The 19,539-nt window shown below is 37.4% G+C and overlaps 1 protein-coding gene across 3 annotated transcripts in view; it reads right to left on the bottom strand.

Moving 5' to 3' along the window:
* The window catches only part of LOC107042760 (cytoplasmic phosphatidylinositol transfer protein 1), a 230,530-nt gene that overhangs the window by 171,628 nt on the left and 39,363 nt on the right, over nt 1-19,539 (bottom strand). Inside the window, exon 7 of one of the 3 annotated variants that reach the window (XM_015263945.1) lies at nt 8,300-8,374. The exons of the other annotated variants lie outside the window; for them this stretch is intronic. Coding sequence (XP_015119431.1) covers nt 8,339-8,374 — 36 coding nt within the window. The 3' untranslated portion in view covers nt 8,300-8,338. Of the gene's footprint in view, nt 1-8,299; nt 8,375-19,539 lie in introns of those variants that run through there. 3 annotated transcript variants of the gene reach the window in all.

The raw sequence follows: 19,539 nt of genomic DNA, 5'->3' as shown, positions 1-19,539 counted from the left end.
GAGAGAGAGGGAGAGAGAGTAAAAATTTATAAACCTTTACCTGTTTGTCGCGATAAAAATCTATACGGGGAATTAGAGCTACCTGCAACCTTAACTCTACTTCAGAGCTACCTTAAGTTCGAAGAAGTACTGAAATTGGTTACCTATCGCGTGAATCGATTCCCTAAAATTTTAGAATAATATTCATTAAATAAACCAGATATTTTGCCGATATTTCTTTTTTTTGAGTCCGTTTTGTTGAGTTAAAGTTTTGTAATTTTGAGATTTTCCTACGTAAATTCGGTTAAGGATCAGGATATCACCGTGGAATATTTGGCCAAGATAATGTGCTACCCAGTGTTTCCTGTAGCCCTTTTTGGTTTGTCGATAGAGTGAGTACATAGGTCGAGTTGAAATGCTTGTGCTCCCTTGAGCGAGAGTGTTAGGACTTTCAGTTGGAAGGCCGTGGAGACGATTGCCCAGTTGTCGAAACGGATCGCCATTGGGTTTTTAGTTTAGTTAAGTTGCGTTTGCGTTTGAGTTTTCTCTGGTAAAGTCCTAATTCCTCTCCGGAGAGTGCCCTCTGTAGATAAGCTACCTTATTCCGGTTGTAGATGGAGTGAAGATCCACTCAGCCATCTCAGTTTCACGTTAAGTTCAAGTAATTACAGTTTTGTTCAGTTAAAATAATTAGAATCAATTATAGGAAAATTTAAATTTAAATCTTTAAATATTTCGCNGTTTCACGTTAAGTTCAAGTAATTACAGTTTTGTTCAGTTAAAATAATTAGAATCAATTATAGGAAAATTTAAATTTAAATCTTTAAATGTTTCGCGCACAATTACCCCGGGAATCGATAGTTCGCATCTCCAACACGCGAGTCAGTACCGTACGGGGCTAGTCTCCCCCAGGCTCCCCACCACTACGCAACAGGCCCGAGCGGACACACGCGATGGTCGCCATTACAGGTACGAGTACGAGGTACGAGTCGATTTGGCTCCCTGAACAAGTTCTCTTTCGAGGTAATTATCGAGGCCCCGTGATCAAAATTCAGTTGAAATCAACGCTCCAGATGATGGTAAGTACTCGTGTACTTATTTAGAGGTGATTAACAGTGAATTAGTGCGTTTTTCGGTAAAGCAGTTGGACCACGCGGAATGGCGTCGCTACCTCTCGGAATGACACCAACACCGATACTCATGGTTTGAAGGGTAGAAAACTCTTCAAACGAACCCAAATGCTCCCTAGAAGCTACCGGAAATTAACTAAATAATAATTATGCTTCCTGAATAAATCAAAATATTAATAATGCTACCTACCATAACGTTTGTGTACAAATTCATGCTTTATGCGTCTCGCTACGGCGATTGATGCAACTCGCTACCTGCTTCATTGTTACCTTTTTGCTTGCTACCTTTTCTCGCTATCTTTACGTAATTATTCTAAGCTACCTATTTCTTTATATTTCTCAAACTCAAACGAGTTTTGGGAGAAAAACTAGGCTACCTGAATTGCTCTTAAGCTACCTTTTACGCGTTTTAATGCTCTCTAGCTTTCGTTGAGTTTTGAATTCCGGTTGGGCATAGGGACGCTATCTTTTTAGTTATCTTTACTTTTATGGTTGGAATCCAAAACNGTCTCTAGCGTTCGTTGAGTTTTAGATTCCGGTTGGGCATGGGGACGCTATCTTTTTAGTTATCTTTACTTTTATGATTGGAATCCAGAACAAGAAAATTATCTAAGCTCTCTTACGTTCATGAATAAGCTACCTATTATTTTGGAAATTATTGGAGACGGTAAGCTACCTATTTTCCTGGAGAAAACCTCCATTTCCGGATTAGAAATACTCCCTTCCGGTAAATCAGCCACGTGGCTGATTCAAGCTCCCTAGCTCATTTTGCTACCTTTTCGGTGGATGAGATTCCCGATTTTAATGCGCTACAAATGGCGTAGCGTTAGGGAAACCATTACAAAGGCGCTCCAGTATTCGGAATTCGATTAATTACAGTCGAAAATACGAAAAATTAGTACCTTTTCGTAAGCTCTCTCTTTATTCCGCGTAGCTACCTCATCCGTTCTCTCTCGCACATACGCTACCTTCCTAGAGTCTCTGTCTTTCGGATTCGTGTTCCCCTCGTGGACAATACTTTTGCGTCTTTCGATCAACTTTGGATTGGGATCGCTTTCCTTTTCATACTTAAAATTATCATTCGCATCTTTCGAGTCTTTGTGGAGTTTAATGGATCATTTCAGAGTATTTAAAATTATTTTGAGTCACATTGATGTAATTTTGTAGTTGTACAAATTTACGATTTTGTATTAAAATCGGCAATAGCGAAACAGGTCAGTACAATTATGTTTATTATTCAATATCGACCTTACCTATCTGTTTAGAATTTAAGACATTGGTTTATTGGTTTCTCGATCGATGATTGGCTTTGTTAATTGATGTTCTCGTTCACGAATCCACCCCTCTCTCCACGACCCGCACACTGAGCAGCCGAGTAAATCCCGTACCCTCGTAATCCACATTTCTGCGTATGGTTTGCGATATGTTTCTTGTCGGTATTGGGTTTTTGGGGACAATCAGTATTTAGTTTTAAGAAAATACGGTTCCGTTTGCGGTTTGTCGATTCCGCGTTGCTAAAAATCGGCTGGCGCCCTAAATACATGAAGTAAGGATTGGATGAGCTGCTGATTGTTCCCGGAGTCCAGTTTTAGCGTTAGGGTTTTTGGCGTTTCAGACTTGTCGGATTACGAGAATGAAGGTAATGAGTTGGCCGTGTTTGGATAATCGAGACTTCTGGGTTAGGGTTTATTGAGTATTTGTTGAGGCCAAAGAACAATCATTACAAGGTATGAATCGAAAACCCAATGAGAAGGCGAAGAAGAAGAAGACTGGAAAAGGTTGTCGGAAGAAGCTTGGTGGGGGTAGCAAAAAAAAGATACCACTGTGTCATATTGTGCAAGCTGCTAAAGGTTCTATGCACTCTGGAGTCGACCCAGTCAAAAGTGCATTGAAAGGTGCACGTGAGGCAGTTAAACATGCAGGAGGGAAAAAGAAAATAAAACCGACCCCAAGGATTCTCCCTATTCCATCAAAAATAGGTGGGATTTTACCAGCATTTCTCATCCCGTTTTGTGCTGGACTCAGTGCCAGAGGTGCTTTAATAGGTGGCGTTTCTGGTATTGCCAAAGCAATCAGTGCTTCAAAATACGCCGTCAAAGAAATTGAAGAGAGCCAACGACACAATCGTAGCGTGGAAGCCATTGCTCTGGGTAAGGGATTGTACTTGAAACCTTACAAGTCGGATTTGGGTTTACATTTAAATCCAAAAAACTAATAAAACTACTGCACCGAGCGCTCACTGACAGTGATCTAATGAAATATGCTGGCATCATGAATATTCCACTTTTCCGTGGGGGTCTACATGAGAAATGATATGCCACAAGGTGGACCATGGAAATATGAATCAGCTATTGTTAATCTTGATGATAAAAATGGTCCAGGTACTCATTGGGTTGCATACAAAAAGAAGGATAATGAAGTTATCTACTTTGACAGCTATGGCAATTTACGTCCACCTCAAAACTTGATTAATTATCTCGGTGGCGGTAGTATTGTAAAATATAACTCGAAAAATTACCAAGACTACAATACCATCATATGTGGACATTTGTGTTTAAAATTTCTCGCTGGTGAATTGATATAAAGGAGCAGATGCGGTCATATGTATATCAGTTCAGTGTTAGCTGCGATGAGTGATTCACTCACCATGACTTTGTACGGCAGGTCCTCTGTACTAGAGGCCGGGTATTTTTCACCAATCGAATTATCACCCGAGAAATCGTACAGTGTAGGGCTTGTACAACTTCTCACATATAATTCAATTCCGAATATCGATGAGGGATGTAATCAATTTTACTTTCAAAAAGATGGATTGGCAATAGAACTGACTATACCAACAGGAAGCTATAAAATTAGTTATATTGACAAGATTTGAAGAGAGAATTATTGAGCTTCAGAATTCCCTTCAGTTTAAAGGCTAATGGTCAAACACTCACAACAGTTATTGAAGTACCAAAAGATGTAATAATAAATTTCATCCCATCGGATTCCATTGGGCAATTACTCGGTTTCCAAGGAGAGGTTTTCGCACATTCTACATTCTGCCAAGCAGCCATGCCTCCCAACATCATACATGTGAATTCACTTCATGTTGAGTGTAATCTCACTGCAGCCTACATTAACGACAAGCATGTGCATACAATTCATGAATTCTTTCCGAGCGTTCCAGCAGGATATAAGATCATTGAAGCTCCTGCACAGGTCTTTTACCTGCCAATCGTTGTGCAGTCAATAGATCATCTGCAATTAAAAATTGTGGGCCAAGACGATCGTCGGGTGAATTTTCGTGGAGAAGTCATTACAGCAAGACTTCATATAAAAGCTGACTCTGGGGAAAAAAATGGGAATTGTCTTGGAGTAGAAAATTGGTCAGAGTTATAAAAGTGAGGATTCATGCCGAAAAGTGGACTGTCGTCGAATGCCTCTCAGGAAGCTGACATCGCAGAACATCAAGTTTCTGAGGAGTCTGGGTCTGAAAGTTCGTGGAAAAGTGACAAAGTGAAGTTGTGCTATTTCGTCATTGCCTGTTGTTACTGCCGCCTACCATGGAAGAAGTTTTGAATATTCAAAAATGGATCATCTTTGATGAGTCCATTGCCCATTATGAAATTCATGCTCATCAACCATTTGCATCATCTTCCTTTGGCAACAATGATGAAATTCGTATTTCCGTGCAACATCAAGATCTCTGTCTGTTGCCAAGCAAAAGTCCACTGCATATTTGTGGTCGATTAATGAAAGCGGATAATATTGCTGTTGTTAACATGCAGTTTGTCAACAATGCCATCTGTCATTTATTCGAGGAGATACGCTATGAATTGAATGCTGTGGAAATTGATCGACGCAAAAATGTCGGTTTGACAACACTAATGAAAAACTACATCTCTCAGAGTTCCAATCAGAGTTTTCTAATGAAAAATGCAGGATGGAAAATCAACGATGAGAAGAAAATTACTGATAATGAAAGATACTTTGATGTGTCTATTCCGTTGAGCATGATTTTGAGGTCTGCTGAAGATTACCAGAGAATTGTTGTGAACGCAAAACATGAGTTGATTCTGACACGCTCACATAACAATCTTAATGCTATCATTCAACTAGCTCCTGCTGCAGGACAGCAGGCTGAAACTTTTAAAATCTCCATACCAAGATTTATTGGATGATTCCCTACATCAAACCTGCAGACTCTCGGAAAGTGCAACTTCTCAATCAGATTTCAAAAGACAATCTAGTGCCAATCAGTTTTCGAGCTTGGGAACTGTATGAGTATCCTCTATTGCCTAGAACATCGAAACATGTCTGGGTTGTCAAAACCTTAACACAGCTGGAGAAACCTCGTTATGTCATTGTAGGCTTTCAAACAGCCAGAAAGAATGAAGCCATGAAAAATGCCAGTGTATTTGATCATTGCAATATTCGAGAGATTAAGTTATTCTTGAACTCACAAAGCTATCCTTATGGGAATCTGAATCTCAATATTGCACACAACCAATCAGCTCTGCTTTATGACATGTACACCAGCTTTCAAACATCTTATTATCATGAGGGGTCCGAGCCACTATTCAGCAGAGCAAAATTCTTGGAAACTGCACCTCTCATCGTCCTCGATTGCTCCATGCAGAACGAGTTCTTGAAATTTGGACTGGTGGATATTCGCCTGGAGTTTGAATCATCAAAGACCTTTCCCAACAATACAGCAGCCTACTGTTTGATCTTACACGATCGAATCGTTGAGTACAGTCTGCTCAGCGGTAGTGTGAAGAAACTTATATGATTTAAATGAAGAATTTTTTTTTGAAGAAATTCATGTAATCTTTTTAATGAAATTGGTAAACAATAATTATTGGAGAACAAATATTTTATTTATTTATCATCACTACCTGTATTATTATTATTATCGATGGGACATTTTGCTTTCAAAGTATTGAACATTATATTTACACCTAGTTTCAATTCGTTGAGAATGCTAAGCATCGGTGTAGCTGCACTCTCCTCTGTAAGATCCTCTTTTTCTCTTCAAACCATTGCTCGTTGATGGCTCGCACCAGGCACCAACCCAGCGATCTCTGACAAAATCATCGCTCACCCTCAGGATCAACTCGTCAATGCAGTTCAGGATCACTGCCAGTTTCATTGAAATATGGCTGGATAGTGGTAGCAAAGAATCATCAGAAGCCTCCTCTTCATTCGTCTTCCTCACAGCAGTGTAATTCCTTTCCAAGAAGCGAACATCATCGATGGCACTCCAGATATTTTCTGGTGGAACATCTCCAAAATGTCTCTCAACAAGCTCCTCGAAGTCAATAATGTACGGGGAAGTACTGATCAAATAGCGGATATCGTTTGGCGAGAGTTGCTCCATGGTTTCAACTAATGCATCTCTTGAAAATGCGCTACTTATATCCACTGACTACCACTCTTTGTCGCAACTTTTAATTTCTAACTGAAATTCAGTTCCCGGGAACGGTAGATAATTTCTCAAAAAGTGTCATCACACTCGTAACTGAAAAATTCTTCCTAGAAACAAGTAACATTCCCTGAAGAATGTTGCAAAACTGTGAAAATAATTTTCATCCCCTTGCGTTTGGATGATGCTTTGAAATCAGAGAAATCAGCTTTAATCCACCGTTCAATCATACACCACTCTCAGCTGATGAGGTCGATGGACTTTTACATATCTTCATATAAACACATTTTGCTCCAGTTCCACTGCACGGCACAAGCACCGGCGAGGCCACTCTTGTTTAGACAACGCGTACGTGCCCGCTGATAAATATATATACCCGCTAGGTCACAGCTAACTCTTTGACGTAAAATTTCAATTTCAATGATAATCCATTGGATACTTTTTCTGAAAAAATTATTCTTCTCGAGTCTTAAATAATTATCTGAAAAAAAAAAATCTCAAAAGAAATGTCGATATTTGATCGGGCTCTCCCACGGCTCGCCACCAAGCACTATGAAGGCCGTCCATTCGATCGTGATTGTTTACAGAAGATGTCCACTGATAATTACAGGTGTGCAACGCACTTCAACCCCCCCCCCCCCACACACATACACACACACACACACACACACACACAGCGCCATCTCCCAGTGCGTTTTAGAGTTTGTATTCAGAACCCGTACTGTTTATCTACTAAAAACGATGTAAGAAGCTTCAACACAATAAAATTTTTGGAGATAGAAAACGATAACAATAATTGGCAGAATGACCCAAGAAAAAAAAATACAAATAATCCTTGACGATATACCAACGTATCTCCATACTTGCAGTCAGCGATGAACGATGGATAGTGGAGTAACAGGCCGACTTAACTTCCAAGAATAGTTAAGGGATATTTTCCTTACTGATAGCATTATAAGGCGCGCTGCGCGCGCTCGTCAACAACCTCTGCACTTTCGTCGTTGTTGAAATGGATTATTAGATTTATGAAATTGTGAGAACAAATCATAAATCAAGATCACCAATAGAAGTAGATTCTAATAGTGCCATAATTTTCTAATAGCCGATTCAAATCCATTATTTTTTCTGGTTTTATATTATAAAAAAAAAACAAAAATATGTGAAATTATTTTCAATTAGTGATCAATTCCCAGGAGTATATTTCCAACAAAAATTGGTAAATTTTCAACGGAAAAATTATGAATAAAATAGATTTGAAACGTTCCCCGATTTCTAGTATGACTCCAAAGATTTCCCTCAATTATGAGAATGGATGGGAAAAAGATGAAAGTGAGACCTGACGTCATTTAAGAGACGTAATAATTTGAGGCATAATTACGGATTTTTTAGCAATTTTTTACATCACTCATCGGTCGTTTTTTATTTTATCATAGTATGTATTGTTCATGAGAGCAGCCAGAATTTGAGATTCTTGGTTTCAAGGTAGAATTTTTGGTCATAATTTCTACTGGAACAGCTTCGTTCTTATTTGAATTTTGAGAAATTTTTCTGACATTTATTACATTGTTTTATTTTTCTTGTTTACGAGAGTATATTTCTAATGGAGGGATAAATGATCATGGAGAATTAAAATTCACACAGCTGGATCATTTTTTAATTTTAATCATTCACTTGAATTTTTTGTTTCATATAATTCTGTGGATGAATTATAATACTTTGGCTTTTCTCATAACAATTTTATCGAATTATCGATATTGATATTTTCATCTCTTCACAGGTTTTGTCAAGAGTATTGCATATTTTCTCACTGAAGTCGAAATTTTCACATTTTTATCGGTACATTTCCCACATTACTATCCTGAAATAAAATATTGGATTAATCAAAATTTCATTCAATAGTCACTTGATATCAATAATATCTCTATAATAATTCTATTAGAGATTATGCAATTTTGATTTTTCTATGGAAATTTTCAAGCAAAAATTTCCCAAGTTTTTGTGGCTGTTTTTTCTCTACTTGATTCTCATCGTAATGAAATTGAACGGAAAAAATTGAGAAAAATCGAGAATAATCATGCATAGAAATTCAAGAAATTGTCCAAAGGAAAGGCTAAGTAGTTCTATTCAGTTTTTTCAACCGTGCTCCCTACTACTCAAATCCAGATACCTCTTTTATCAAGACAGAATTATATTCTTCAAACATTTTAAAATTATAATTAAATCATGATCAAAATTATTTCACTGGGAAAATTGAAACATTATTGGATGAAGAAACAAAAAACTTTTTTCTGGCAATTCTTTACAGGTAACTAAGTAACCAATACCGTAAGAGATGCAGTTGTCGGACGGTTAAGATTTAGCCTAGGAGAAGAGTCGAATCATGAGACACTTTCGCCATAAATCAGCTGTGTGAAGGATCAAAGCTGTTTATTTATTTGTTCTTCATATTATTGAATAGATTTTTACCATTTTCAATAATCAAATTTATCAATTAAATTGCGTGAGAAAAATTCAAAAAAACATCATGGATATTTAGTGTCATTCAAATTACATTCTGCATGGAATGATGATTTTTTTAAACATTCCCTTTTTATGAATAAATAATTGAAATGGTTTGAATTTTTGGAAACCTTATTTTTTTGGCCTAAAATTGATTCCCGGTAAAATTCTGAATATTGTTACGTCCGGACGTCGTAGTAAAAATTTTGTTTTTTAATTTTAATTGAAAGATTTTCATTCAACGGTTTTTTATTTTAAAATATTTAAAAAGTCTCGAATTCATCGATAAAAATTCATATACCGATTGTCTTACATCCGGCAAGACAATGGGTGGCTTAAAACCTGAGATTAAATTTGATTCTACAAGTGTCATTGAGTTGGATTCACCTCCACCCGAGTGGTCAGTGGACTCCGAACTCAAGTGACTCATGAGAGTTATATAACTTTCATAAAAAATTTTATTCCCTGGAATATAATTTTTTTTCTTCACTTTAAAAATAAAGAAAATTTAATTAATCATTAAGAAGATTTTTGAATTCTTCCAAATCCAAAAATCTCCATGAAAATATTTAAAGCATAAGTTAATGCTGTACGACCACTCGAGTTGTTGTTAGAGCTGTTATCTGAAGGGTTTCAGATGACCACCGTCTGGCAACGACGCACCGCATTCCTTTCGGACCCCACAATAAGCATCCCTTTTTTTCCCTCCCCTTCCCTCTCCTGCCTAATGAGCCACGGAACTTCTGTGCGACTCTTTCCCTCCCTTTCCCTCTCCTACCTAACTCGCCGCAGAACTGACATGTGACGTCTAACTCTTGGGAGCACGCGTCTTCTCATCCGACACCTCTTTAGGCCCGAATCCCTTGACACGCACGACCTATTCTCCTCTTCCGGCTTTCTTCCCATTCCATTTTCGATGTCTGACTCTTCCGGCAAATCAGAGTGCCCTAATTTCCCCTTTGTATACGCATACTAAGGAGATGCGTGCATAAATTAAAACATACACCATCAACGGGGACAATGAAGTCTTCACCCTGGGCGTTAATCGGTAGTTCCGGCGTCACCGAGGTCAGCAACAGTCAACCTCTTCAGTGAAACCATCCCAGGATTAACAGTGATAATAAAATCCAATCGTTCCAATAATTATTAAAAGTGAAAAGTGTTCTGGTGTTTGATAATTTTTTTTGATCAACTTAATCGATTTTTCCTTCTGAAAAATCGAAAGTTATTAGGTGTACAAATTAATAAGGTGCTTTTTTTCATGAAAATCAGAGTTTATTATAAAAAAACAAAAAGACATTTAACGGTCGAAATATTCCTGATTATTTTCGATGACGCTACTCCACCTCACTGGCAACTGACGAATTCGTTCGCGAAAGAAACTTGGCGGTTTTGACTCAATAAATTCATCGATGCTTTTTCGGACCTCGTCGATTGTTTTGAAGTGTTCATCAGCTAGGTGGTGTTGAAGAGACCGAAATAGGTGGTAGTCGGATGGGGCGAGATCAGGCAAACCGCGTGAGAGAGAACCTCCCATCCTAATTCACAGATAATATCCTTAGTCGCTTTGGCGACATGCGGTCGAGCGTTGTCATGTTGGAGAATCACTTGTCTACTTCCGTTGCCAGTATATGGCCTCTTTTGCTCCAATGCATCATTCAAATGAATAAGCTGTTATTGATAAACCTTCGCAGTAACAGTTTGGCCAGGTTTAAGTAGCTCATAATATATCACACCCTTCATATCCCACTAGATACTCAGCATCACTTTTCTCGCATAGACATTGGGTTTCGGAGTCGACGTGGATGGTTCGCCGGGATTCACCCACGAATTTGTGTTTTTAGGGTTGTCGTATAACACCCACTTTTCATCGCCCGTAATGATTTTGTATAAGGAATCTCTTCTTTTAAATCGATTGAATAGAGATAGCGCCGTCTCCAGTCGTCGCTCCTTATTTTCGGGGCTCAGATCAGGAAGAACCCATCTACCCCCCTTTTAAATTTTGCCAAGTTGATGTAGGCGATGAGAAATGCATTGTTGAATCACTCCGAGTTGTAGTGCAAGCTATGTTTGTCTTTGAGCAGAATTTTCAGCCAAGAGTTGTTCGAGTTCTTCATCGCCGAANGAATCTCTTCTTTTAAATCGATTGAATAGAGATAGCGCCGTCTCCAGTCGTCGCTCCTTATTTTCGGGGCTCAGATCAGGAAGAACCCATCTACCCCCCTTTTAAATTTTGCCAAGTTGATGTAGGCGATGAGAAATGCATTGTTGAATCACTCCGAGTTGTAGTGCAAGCTATGTTTGTCTTTGAGCAGAATTTTCAGCCAAGAGTTGTTCGAGTTCTTCATCGCCGAATTTTTGCGGTTGACCCGGCCGTTCTCGATCCGAAAGATCGAAATCTCCGTCTCTAAACCTCTGGTACCACTTTTTGCACGTTTTATGTGTTACAGCATTTTTTACAAAAGAACTATAAATCATTTGAGTAGCCTCGGCAGCATTTTTCTTTAATTGAAATGCAAAAAGAATGCAGTGCCTCAAATGTTGTTTATCGACAGACATCGAGTTTACTACTATTTTTTAAGGTTATGTAAGAAGTATTTACTGTTTCGGTAGGTGAATACTACCAACATACAAAATATTGAAATATTAAGTTTTTCAATTATAAACCGCGAAATATAGGGGCACCTTATGAATTTGTACACCTAATAATATCAAATTTTTGTTCACCGAATAAATCGATTTTTCCTTCTGAAAAATTCATAATTATCAGTGGATTATCATTTTGAATTTTTGGAAATAATTGAATCAATTTTCTCCTTGAAAATTAATTAAAATAGAGTCAATTCAATTAATAATTTTTTCCCTTTTGATGAATCAACCCTTATTTACATTATCTCAATTTTGAATTTAATTCAAAGTAGTATTTCTTTCTCTCTGAAAAATGAATCAATAATTGTCAATGACAAAGTCAAAATAATCCATCTCTTCCCGAGAATTTGATTTTAATTCTTCAAAACAAAATTCAAATGGATAATTCCTGATAAATTTCTTAAATTATAAATTACTAATTAATTTGTATTTTTTTAGTTATTGGACGATCTCCAATTTTCCATCGAAGATTTCCAGCTTCCCACACCGAAAAATCTCCAGCTTTCCACTGAAAAATCTACAGCTTTCCACCGAAAGATCTCCAGCTTTCCACTGAAAAATCTCCACCCGAATCATCCAATATTCAGTTCAGTAAGTCAGAATTAATATTTTTTTTGTTTGTTCATTTGGAAGGAAGCGGTTTTTTTTTAATATATTGATAATGTCCGGACGTGTTTGCAAATCTTTAAATGATCTCTATTGATTCAATTTGATTTTTGTTGAGGAATAAATCCTCTAAATTAATTTTTCTCTTCAAAGAATGGAAGGGCACCAATTCTTTCGATTTGTTTTGATTTTAGTTGAGGAACGAATTCTCTTGAATATCTTTTATTTTCAAAGATTATTTTAATTGAAGAACGAATCCTCTTGATTATTTTCCAATTTTTAAGCATTCGTTTAGTTGAGGAACGAATCCTCTCAATTATTTTTCATTCTTAAAGATTATTTTAGTTGAAGAATGAATCCTCCTGATTATTTTTCAATATTAAGCATTCGTTTAGTTGAGGAACGAATCCTCTTGATTATTTTCCACTTTTAAAGATGACTTTCGTTGAGGAATGAATCCTCTTGACTTATTTTTCAACTTTAAACATCATTTAGCCGAGGAATAAATCTTGTTGAATCTTGAACAATTTCGATTTAAAATCAATTTAGAAAATAATTTCTCTTGAACAATTTCGATTTAAAATCACTTTAGAAAATAATTTCTCTTGAATAATTTAGATTTAAAATCATTTTAGAAACAATTCTTCTCGAATGATTTCGATTTTAGGATCAATTTAAGAACTAATCTTTTAGGTCTCGATCATCTCTTGATGATTAAAAATGATAAAGCCAATTCATTTTCTTTTAATACAATTAACTATTGAATTCCGAATGACAATCATTTGATTATGATAATTATCTATATTTTCAATCCCAAATATGTTGTCGATTGAATATCCCTTTAATAGTTTTCTTATAATAATATTCAGACCAAATTCCGATTATACATCAATTATTGTTATCTATTAAAAACCCTATATTTGTAAATGAAGGAAACTTCTTTTATTGAAGTCCGTTGATTTTGATTTTGGATAATTGAGAACCTCTTATTATCTTTGATTTTAATCTTAATCGCCAATTTTGATTTCAAATTAATTTTATTCGAATCTTGATGATATTTCTAAAAAATTTCATTATTGTTTTTATTTCAATTTCAAGGATAGAGTCAATTTAGAATCAGTCCTCGATGATTCAATTTATTATGATCAAAAGTATTGAATTTTTCACATAATTAAATGAGAGGACACATCAAATAAATAAACTATTTATTTGGGAAAATTTCTGATAAGAAATGATTTTTTTTCAATGAATTTCCGATCAACATAAAATAAAATTAAATTATAATTTATAAATTGAATCCAATGGGAAGATTCCTTCATCTCCACATAAATTATATCTGTTCAAAGGATAATTTTTGGAAATCAAATTAAAATAATTTTCAACAATCTAAACGTCTATTCATTTCTGGAATAAGTCGAAAGTCACCAAACCTATCCCAAGCTATTTCCGCAAGGAAGGCTTAAAACAGGTAAAAATTCTTTTGAGTTACGATTTAAAGACAAAATAACAGGTAAGTCTTCAAAAATCATGACGTAACAATATGAAAAAATTTATTAAAATTCCGAAAAATGATTTTTATGGTGAAAAATTGACTGTTTATGAATGATTCTTACAAAATGCTGTTAACCTTTAAAAATTGCAATTTTCAATTATTTTATAAATCTTTCTCCGAAAGCAGACTTTCTAGTTGTTTTTTATTTCAGATTTTTAAAACGTTTCCTGACGGTTCAAAATCAAGAATAAATTTCAGAACTCCAAAGTTGAGATAATAAATTCATTGTAAAATGCTCGGAAACTTATGGTCAAGTGGGGCTCAAATGGAAGCTCTTATTTTTTTTTTTTTTATATTCCGGCCCTTTCTGCCCTCTGATTGGCTAATCGGCCCTATCCAACCCTATGCATGCGGCTGTGGATTCTACACTGCACCGCATTCGCACTCCTATAGAACATAGAAGTAGCATAGGAAACCACAGAAAACCCATGCCGGCACAGGCGGTCACTATATTAGCGACCTCCCGCTCGCCGGAGCCTCCGGTTGAAAAACTCGGTTCCACGGGGAATCGAACTCACAACCTTTCGCACACTAGGCTCGCACCTAGCCGCTTCGGCCACCGACGTCAATGGTCGAAAGCAATGGTCGAATCCAAAGAATTTACAAATGAATCATTTCAATAGGAATAAGAACATACCTCAACATCGTATTTTGCTCGACACTTATGTTTAATTAGATTATTGGAGCTCGATATTTGTTTATTTGAGTAGTAAATTCATCCTTTATTTCCCTCCATTCAGTAGAGGAAAAAGATACAATGAAGGACGAGCAGTAGCAATCTGGAATTGAGAAAAAAATTTATAGAAAAAAATCTTGATTATTATTTTGGGTATTCGTGATGAATTAAACTCAGATGAGTTAACCTTGAATCTGGCTCCATGATAATTTTTCAGAATTTCTCTCTTCTTCCTTGGGTTAACTCTGCATTTCATTCATCAGGAATTATTATAGGAAAATTTCCAGTCACTTGGTCCTTTGATTTTTGGCCTCTTAAGTCGACGACGATTACCTATGCACTGAAGTACCAATATATATGATTAAGAAGAAGATACACAACAAAAAAAATTGTTTCAATGTTCGATGGATTCAAAAACTGGTTTCCTCGGTCTTTTTGGGCAGAAGAACAGCCTGGATATTGGGAAGTACTTCACTCTGTGCAATTTCACCTCCAGAGAGAACTCGACTCTATCGTTACGAATGGTCAATTGTAAATCTCTTGAGATGATCCTGGTCTCCTTGTTTTTATGAACACTGTTTTGGCACTTCCACTATTTTTACACTTTTTTATCTGTGGTGATTGATTTATTTATTTATTTGTCACAAAATTTAATAACCTCATCAATGGCTCAATTTTCATCAACAAAAACTGTCATTTTTTTCTAATCGATACTCGACAGTTGTTTGCATTGATAATCAATATTTTCATTTTCGATTAAAAAAAATATCGATACCTCGCAATTTTGAGATATGGTGTTCTTTTTTAGTAGGGCTGCCAGATTTGGCTATAAACAACCAAATTGGCGGTTTTGGGACCTTCCTGGCGGGCTGAATTCATCGCTAACCCGCCAACCCGCCAACTGGCGATTTCTAAAATTCTATTAAAGAAAAATTTGATTTTCCCATTATACATAATAGTAAATACAGCGCATTTTTTTCAATGTTAAAATTGTCGCGGTCTTTCTCACGTAGTGACTTTGGCTTGCATTGTTGGCTGCCGTGTCTGACATCACTGCACTGCTTGCGCATTGCTGTAGTGATTTTGATCATGGATTCTCCATGGACAGATCACGTGATCAGTGTGTTTACTGTTTTGATTTTTTACCTGCTACGAGTCCGGTACAAGTCAGAACGGATTGATAGAATTGAATGGATTGAGCTTACAAGCGTGATAGAGCTGTCCCAGTATTCCTTAACAAATGAGTGTTGAGCAAAATGGTGGTGAATAAAAAATAATCCAGGCTAGGCAGCGAATTGAATAAACAAAGTGATAAACAAAAAAAGAAGTCCATAAAAAGTAAGAACGTTAAGCTTCGATCGAGATGGATGTCACAATTAAGGAACCTTCAGACCCTCAGATTGGCTGATATTTCGTCAGAGTTTAGTGGGAAAGTAGATCCAGAAGAGTTATGGGTTGTGGTGAGGCGGATGGAGAATAAAGATGGACAGAGAAAGTTCAAAGATTTGGTAAATTTTGCGATCAGGGCCCTGACTTTACCAACAAGCAGGGTTGGGAAGTAAATTACCTCCGGTAAATTACCTAGTTTTTTACATGTAAATTATCTGATAAGTTTTTTACATTTTTTACAACACACGTCGCCATTTGCCGGTACTTGAGAAAACTCCTCGTTTTTCTCAAGACTTGTTGGCTGATGAAAAAAAAAGTTTGAAATATAAATCATAAGTGTTAAACTGCCTAGCACTGATTAACGATATTGGACGTCATAATGGTTGAACTTCACGTGATCGATGGGGCAAGGGTCGAATGTCACAAGAGTCACATTTTACAAGGGTCAAACGATTCAAGAGTCACAAGGGAATGATTGAAATATTACAAGGGTTGAATTTCACAATGGTCATTTTTCACGAAGGTTAAATGTTACAATGGTCAAATTTTACGGTAGTCAAACGTCACGAGGGTCACACGAGGATGGTCGAATTTCACAAGAGTCAAAAGTCACGTGGATCGCAAGGGGATTCTTAAATTTCACGAGGGTCAAACGTCACAAGGGTCATAAGGGGATGGTCGAATTTCACAAGAGTCAAACGTCACGAGGCTCACAAAGGACGATCAAATTTTACGAGGGTCAAACATCATGAGGCTCACAAGGGAATGTTGAAATTTTCACGGTCACAAAGGGATCGTTAAATTTTCAAAAAGATCAAACGTCACGAGTCACAAGGGAATATTTGAATTTCATGAAGGTTGAATGTCACAATAGTTATTTTCCAATGTTACAACGGAATGAGCAAATTGCAAGAGGGTCAAACATTGCGAGAGTCACAAGGGTCACAAAGGAATACGATACTCTCGTGAAGTTTGATCGTTCGCTTTTGTGACCCTCGTGACATTTGACAGTCGTGAAATTTGAGCATCCCCTTGTGATCCTTGAGACATTTGAATCTCGCGAAATTTGACCATCTCCTGGTGACCCATGTGACTCTCGTGAAATTTGACCTTTGTGTCGTTTGACTCTCGTAAAATTTAATCACCCCCTTGAAACACCTGTGATCCTCGTGACGTTTGAAATTTGACTATCTCTTTGTAAATTGTAAGGCTATATGCAATAATAAGTTTTTTACATTTTTTACATTTTTTACGCCCTATAGGTAAATTACCGGTTTTTTACGTCGTCACGTAAAAAACTGCGTCCAGTCCGAGATGCCCAACCCTGCCAACAAGTGTAACGAACATGTGGGGATGTTCGTTAGGAACATTAAAACGATCTGGAAACAGCGAGACTCCTACAACGTTGAATTAAAATCCGTGAGTAAGAATCCAAGAGCGAGAGAGTGAGAGTCCCTTATCCACTTCCGAGTGGCTTATTTCCGGTTGGAGTTATCGGTTCCGTTTATTGATAAAGACTAGTAATTACGCGTCTTTGAGGGCCCAGAAAAATTATCGTGAAGAAGGGCCAAAATTATAGAGTCATCCGGTTTTTTTCATGGGGTTCACCCTATTATTAATCTTGCAGGTAATCGATTAGGTCCGGCTGAAATGCCGGCGCTCCAAGTACGTTGGATTTTCAGGGGTTAATTAGTTACATTTTTTAGTTCTGGGTGGAAGGTCGTTTGAAGCGAGTACAACCATCGTCTCCAACGAATCGCCAGGTTGCCTTCGGGTTTTGATGAGAAAAATGAGTTGAGAATGAATTGATAGTGGAGTAATAACAAGTGCTGGTAATTTGTCTTTTAACCCCGAAAATCCCGGAGATCCGATCCGTGGGAAGCGCCAGAGACCCTTAGTAATTATCCGAACGACAATCAGTTCGGCCTAGTCTCGCGTAATAATTAGTAAAAAGGAACTAGTTTTGTGTTAAGTGATTAGAAAAGAGTTGAAAAGATGAGATTTGAATAATCACGCCAGGTCGTGCGAGTCATGTTTAATTGTCGTTAGGTTCGCACCTTCGAGGGGCGTGTCCGCACCAATCAAAATTCGGGTGATTGAGCGGTGAATTCCGCGCTCTGAACTGTCTCGAGACACTCGTGAGTTCGGCAGTTCGGTGTTGGCCCTTGACCTCACCGGAACTAGTGCCAGTACAGTGCCTATCTTAGGATTATAGTGCCTATATTTGGATTATTATGTCTACACGATGGCGAAGAACACCCCAAAGAGGGGTAAGAAACCCAAAGTGAGTTTTTAGTTCGGTTTATTTATTTTTCCGAATTCATTTCGGCTTTTAGTTATTCGACTACGGGGTCTTCAGCCCCCTACGTCGCATTTTATTCCGTTAAAACGGTGATTGTGACGAATAAGTCAATTGTGAGATGCCCATCCACGTTTACACGTGGCTATTCTCGCTTCACGCGGTCATTTTTAGCGTTTAGAATTCCGCTCGGGGATTAATTAACCTGAGGCGGCTAATTGTTTAGGGAAAATTATTTTTTGGATATTGTTGTCTTCGGTAGACTCCCCCGGACATTTTGTCTCAGGGTTCATAATTTTTGACTCTGCCATTGTCGAGTTATGGCAAGTTGAGTTTTGCGGAATTTCAGCCCGTTTTGACTGGTATGAAAAATCGATGGATGAATACGGTCTCCTCTCTCTCGCTCTCATTGTCGCTGGCGTACCTTTCTCCCCAATTCTCGGAATTCTCGAGTATTTAGGGATTAGCGTGTATTTCTATTCTCCCCAAATGTTTATTTCGGCATATTTGAGGTATTTATCGACGATATCAATTTCTTCGAAGGTAAAAACAACCGGGTCACCGTAACCTGGGTGCCAGGTCACCATGGGATTCTGGGTAATGAAGAGGCAGATAAGCTGGCCAAGGAGGGTACAGAAAGGGTGCCCTCACACGGCCTACTTGGNGTCAGATTGGACTATTTTCTATTTCCCATAGTATTGTCACGGAAATCTCAGAATTGTGGAATTAATATTATGATTATTATTATTATCAGTATTGTTAGTAATTAATTTTGGATTTTTTTATATTTTTGAGAGAATTGAAATGTCTTTTTTTTGTAAAATTGGTGATTCTTGACTGTCAATAATGAAACAACTAAGAACAATGTATTTTCGTTATTTTACTGAAGTTTCCACCGCCCGATAACCTCGTTTCCGCCCGAAATCCACCCCTCTCTCCACAACCTAACATACTGAGCGAACCGTGGACCGTTACCTTTCCCCGAAAATCTAATACTCTACCTTTTGGTTTTGACGGTTAAGGTTTTGTTGAGTTTTTGGGACTCATAATTTTCTGCGTTTCCGGTTTGATAACTCCGGTCAAAAGTTATCTGGCGCCCGTTATTTGTTTTACTTTGAGTTTAATTAGATTTAGGGAAAAATGGACGAAGGTGATAGGCATTGTTAACCCTCATACAAAAATGTCACGTTACACAAGTAACGCTGATATCGAGTGGATATTCAGTGTTATGACGATAGTGAAGAATAAGGTCAGGAATCGCATGCTTTTACCCATGTTAGTTGCAATAGTATGCATTCGAGTACATCTGAAAGACTATGGCTTCTGTTGTCGGGATTATGAACCCACAAGTCA

The sequence above is a fragment of the Diachasma alloeum genome, unplaced genomic scaffold (assembly GCF_001412515.2).
Source record: "Diachasma alloeum isolate Michigan unplaced genomic scaffold, Dall2.0 Dall_scaffold_00517, whole genome shotgun sequence".
Lineage (NCBI taxonomy): Eukaryota > Metazoa > Arthropoda > Insecta > Hymenoptera > Braconidae > Diachasma > Diachasma alloeum.
This window is presented reverse-complemented; position numbering and strand designations above follow the sequence as displayed.